This window comes from Rhincodon typus, chromosome 31, assembly GCF_021869965.1.
Source record: "Rhincodon typus isolate 14 chromosome 31, sRhiTyp1.1, whole genome shotgun sequence".
NCBI classification, from domain to species: Eukaryota; Metazoa; Chordata; class Chondrichthyes; order Orectolobiformes; family Rhincodontidae; genus Rhincodon; species Rhincodon typus.
In genome coordinates, this window is record NC_063362.1 from 19,321,118 (window position 1) to 19,325,903 (window position 4,786).

Genomic DNA, 4,786 nt, shown 5'->3' on the forward strand with positions numbered 1-4,786 from the left:
ATGAATAACTCACAGGAGCTTATCTCAGAGGGAAACTGCAATCTTGAAGCCAATTTCCAGTACTATTTGTTTCCAGTCATCTACAGCATTGTGTTCATTGTGGGCTTGATCGGCAATGTCACAGCCCTGTGTCTCTTGATCAAGAAAATGAAGAAATCCTCCCCATCTTACATGTACATTACAAACCTGGCTGTGGTAGACATCATTTACATTTGCACCTTACCTTTCAGAATCCACTACCATGTTAAAAAGAACCACTGGCCCTTTGGGGATATAACCTGCCGGATTACGGGCACACTCTATTTTGCTAATATATACATCAGTGTTGCTTTTCTTAGCCTCATTTGTATCGACCGTTATATTGCAGTGGTCTATCCGAGAAAATACATCAGGATGAGGAGCACACACTGCTCAACGATCATCTCAGCTCTGGTATGGATCTTCTCCCTGACTGTTATGCTTTCCCTAGTCTCTGGTGGCTCACTTACCTCCACCTTCAAAAACAACATGACAGCTTGCTTTGAGAACTATGATCCAGAGATCTGGAGCAACAGAATGGCAGCCTACAACATAGTGGTGCTTTTGTTTGGTTTTGTCATCCCATTCACCATCATCGTGATATTTTACCCTTTGGCAGCTAAGAAAATAGCCCAGCTGAAAGGTGGTGTCCACAGGGAAAAGGCTTTGACAATGATTCGAGTCATTTTGGTGATCTCAGTTTTTTGTTTTGTCCCTTATCATGCCACCCATTTGCTACATTTCCTCACTCGCTTGAAATTTATTCAGAACTGTGCTTTCAGCAGATTTGTCTACAAGTTCAGGAGAATTACCATGGCCCTTGTCAGCCTCAACAGCATTTTAGACCCCGTGATATATTACTTCACAACCATTCATTTTAAGTTAAATTATAATAAACAAAAGAGGTCAATTAAGCAAATTTTACATTATGATCGAGATGATGAATTAGTTCGGCAGGATAAAGGTGTTGCGTGGCAGAAAACAGAGATCTGATACTGATGGACACATGTATAAACTGACCTCAGGAGCTGAAGAAACACTGGTTTGCTTCCACCCTGGCTCAGTTTTGAAGTGATATTTTGTTGCTTTCCTATCCCCATGAGGAAAATAGGAACAGGAGTATGTCAATTATTTTCTCAAGCCTGTTCCAGCATTCAGTGAAGTCCTGTCTATGCTCTGAACTAATTCCATTTGCTCCATTTCCCTTAATATTCTGGGTAAGAAAAATCTATCAATCTCATACCTAAAGATCTTACATCAATTGCCAAAATTTGAGAACATTCTGAACACCTATTGCTCATTGTGAAGAGCTTCTCAAAGTATTATGGGCAATGCATTGAATAACAGTAACAAGGAGAAATCCAGACCTTTTAAAGGTTCCTGTTTTCTTCTTTACGAGACGAATTACTTCAGTACCATCCAGTTATCTGCACAGTGAATAGCTCAGTATCAGAGCGTGAAATCTTCCAGAATCAACTTCACTAATGTAGCCTTTTTGGTCTCTAAATAATTTGTTTCATTCTGGTCTCTCTATTTTAATTCATAGGCTTAACTTAATAAATGTAACCCATCTCTTAGTCTTTAGTTGCCAAATTTCAGTTGGGATTTTGGCTTTCAAGAAAAATATTAATTAAACAATATATTTTTGCTTCAATATGTTTCATATTTTCAGCTATTAATGTTTCAAAAAATAGCATGTTGCTTCACCTCAAAACAAAAAGATGTCAAGAAATGCAAAATTAAAAACTGGAATTTGAATGACAACCACAGTTTTACGTTTCAGAACATTTTGACCATTTTTTCACTGAAAGGATTTGATAAAATGCTAGTGTGTGAGTACGGTTTGCTTCATCAAATTCTAAGAAAAACCTCCGAAGAATTGTTAGTCTCAAAACGTTCTTCCTCTTCTCAGATGTTGCCAGACCTATCGAGTTTCTGCAGCTCTTTTTTTTTGTATAAATCCCAGCACTAAATCACCGAGCTACTTTTAACCTATTATCCACCAGCTATATCCATTTTCTAATCAATCTCTTCAGAGACATTATCACATAACTTTGGAGGAATTGGGACTTGAACACAAGACTCCTGGCTCAGAGGTAAGGACATTACCATGTGCCACAAGATCTTTTCCCATATCTATTATAAATCTCTCTCAGGAAAGCTTGAATGCCGAGAAAAAAGAAACAAATTAATAGAGACTTGGACAAAAGCCTTTAAATAATTAACAGCATCAGGGGATTCTGGATCCTCCTGCCTGAGCGCGTGCTGGGAGATCCCATTTCCATTCAGTGGCTGGCATGTCTGAAATAGCACCTGCTTCTCAGAAACTAATCGGAGCTGGGCGCTTTCTTGTTCTCTTTTGAAAGCTGCTTCAGGCTGGAGCATCAAAGACCAAAGCCAGCCATGAAAATGGAAGCAAGTTCAGTTCAGGAACTTTTCTTCCATATTTATTCACAGGATGTAAGCATCAATGACAAGGCCAGCATTTATTGCCCATCCTTAATTACCCTATAGAAGGTAGTAGTGAGCCACCTTCATGAACTGCTGAAATCCCATATGATATAGGCACACTGCTATTTCGTAGGAAATTAAAGATGTTGGCTCAGTGATGAAGGGTTGATGCTATATCTCCAAATCAGGCTGGTATGTTACCTGAAGGAAAACGTGCAGGTGGTGATATTCCTGTGCAGTCACTGGCCTTATCCTGGTTTGGCAGAGGTCACAGCTTTAGAAGATACTCTTGAAATTGATGTGCATGTTGCTGCAGGGCACCGAATGAACGGTACATCCTGCAGCCACACTGTGCTGCAGGTGTTGGGGGGCAGGGAATCATTGTTTAAGGTAGTGGACAGGGTGCAAATAAAAGCAGTTGTTTTGCTGTGGATGATGTCAAGTTTCTTGAATGTAATTTAGTCTGCACATATTGTGTCAAGCAAGTGCACAGTATTCCATCAAATTCTTGACTTGTGTATTGTAGATGGTGGAAAGGCTGTAAAGATACAGACAATAGACAAGTAACTCTCTGCAGAATTCCCAGTTTCTGCCCTACTTTAATACCTGCAATATGTGTGTAGCCCATCCAGTTAAGTTTCAAGTCATAATGGCCATAATTATGAGTTTGCGTTTGAGAATATGGATATCCAGACTGTTGTGTTTACAGAAATCAACACTTTCATATGGCACAGTAAATGTCATAAAGCAACACAAAATGGATGACAAAACATAAACAATTTTTAAAATTTATTTTACAAACATGTTCTGGTAAAATGAGTCAAAACAGTATGTGAGCTACATCCATTCTCAATTTTCAATTCAATCCACATGCCTGCTTAGAAAAATAAAATTGAACCCTGCCACTCTGTTCCAATCTGCAGGGCACATACATCTGAGCTTCCAAATCCAATTTTCTATAAACAATGACATATTTAACATAGCTTCTTGGAACCTGCAAGGCTCAACTCTTTCACAAAGGAGGCAAATATAAAAAATATGAAAAAGATCATCTGTGCCACTCAATTTATCTTCTGCCATCCAGTGGGTCAGAGAGCAACAGATTGAGGCAGTCCTTTCTTTAACAGGGTTATCAGGTAACTGCCCAATTCTTCATCCTAGAGATTAAAAAGAGTTAGTAAACATTGTTAACTTCATAAATTCACAAGCAGTATTGATCACAACCTGTTCCTGGGGCAGGAACCTCTTTGCACAGAAGTAAAGAACTGATGATCAGACAGTGATCTCCTGACTAGTTTCAAATACAGTAAATCCTCTGTATCTGCAAATTCATGAATCATGAATTTGCTTATCTGCGCCAAAAAAAGTCAATAAAAGTCAGTCAACATCCACGGGCAAAAATCACATAGCCACAATTTTTAACCTATTTTTGAACAAGCTCTGCACTCATGAATTTCATCATTTGCAGGAGTTTTCAGGAACGAAATCATTGTGGATATGGAGGAATGACTGTACTTAAAACATTAATCCCCTAATTGGGGTATATTGATCAGCCAATCCTTCCATGTATTTTTAAAGAAAGTATTTTGCAGGTTATATAACAGCTCATTTTAAAAAAAAAACCTAATTCCTCTGTGAGGTGCTCAGGCATTTGGTGCAGAATTAAATGGGTGTATGATCTTCTGTGCTGCACTATTCTATGATTTTACTGTGCTGTGGAGGTGCCGGTGTTGAACTGGGATGGACAAGAGGCTTGTATATTTGCAAATACATTCTATTTTGTTCAAAAAACTAAAACCAGCCCGATTCCAGATTAAAACACAGATAGATTCTAAATAAGGCCTCACACCTATTATGCATTGTCTGACCTGAGATGTCACCTCTTATACACTGATAATACCTTTAATTATCTCAGGGAAATGACTTGAAAGAAATTCTGGGATTTGCATTTTAATCAATAGAAACCTGTATCTCCTTTCTAACTGATTAAAGATTCAACAGGAGGCGGTCAGCGAGCCATTTTTAGGATTGTTAACTTTCTGCTTATAAATTCTGTTGGTATAGCTCCTTTTCCACACTACACCTGAGAAAGGAGCAGTGCTCAGAAAGCTAGTGTTTCCAAATAAACCTGTTGGACTATGACCTGGTGTCGTATGATTTTTCTATGTGCAAGGTTCTATATAAATGCAAGTTATTGTTGAAACAGATCACGACGTGTTAATTCACAACTGCACTTCTGTCCTACTGGGTGGGAATTTGTTTGCTGAACTACAGCTTTCATCTGTTGGAAAGTTTACAAACCGAATAACTTTTAAAT

At 38.4% G+C, this 4,786-nt stretch overlaps 2 protein-coding genes across 4 annotated transcripts in view; one reads left to right on the plus strand and one right to left on the minus strand.

Moving 5' to 3' along the window:
* Positions 1–1,011, plus strand: LOC109927492 (lysophosphatidic acid receptor 4). Its single transcript, XM_020527516.2, has one exon. The coding sequence runs from the start codon at positions 1–3 to the stop codon at positions 1,009–1,011; it is 1,011 nt and encodes a 336-aa protein (XP_020383105.2).
* Positions 1,012–3,243: 2,232 nt separating this feature from the next.
* ints11 (integrator complex subunit 11) overlaps positions 3,244–4,786 on the minus strand; it is a 34,636-nt gene continuing 33,093 nt past the window's right edge. For all 3 annotated transcript variants that reach the window (XM_020527515.2, XM_048615187.1, XM_048615186.1), the window contains exon 18: positions 3,244–3,626. In XM_020527515.2, the coding sequence (XP_020383104.2) occupies positions 3,558–3,626 (69 nt within the window). In that variant the 3' untranslated portion in view covers positions 3,244–3,557. The remainder of the gene's footprint in view (positions 3,627–4,786) is intronic.

Coding starts and splice junctions, on each gene's coding strand:
- LOC109927492 (XM_020527516.2), top strand. CDS start 1: ATGAATAACTCACAGGAGCTTATCTCAGAGGGAAACTGCAATCTTGAA.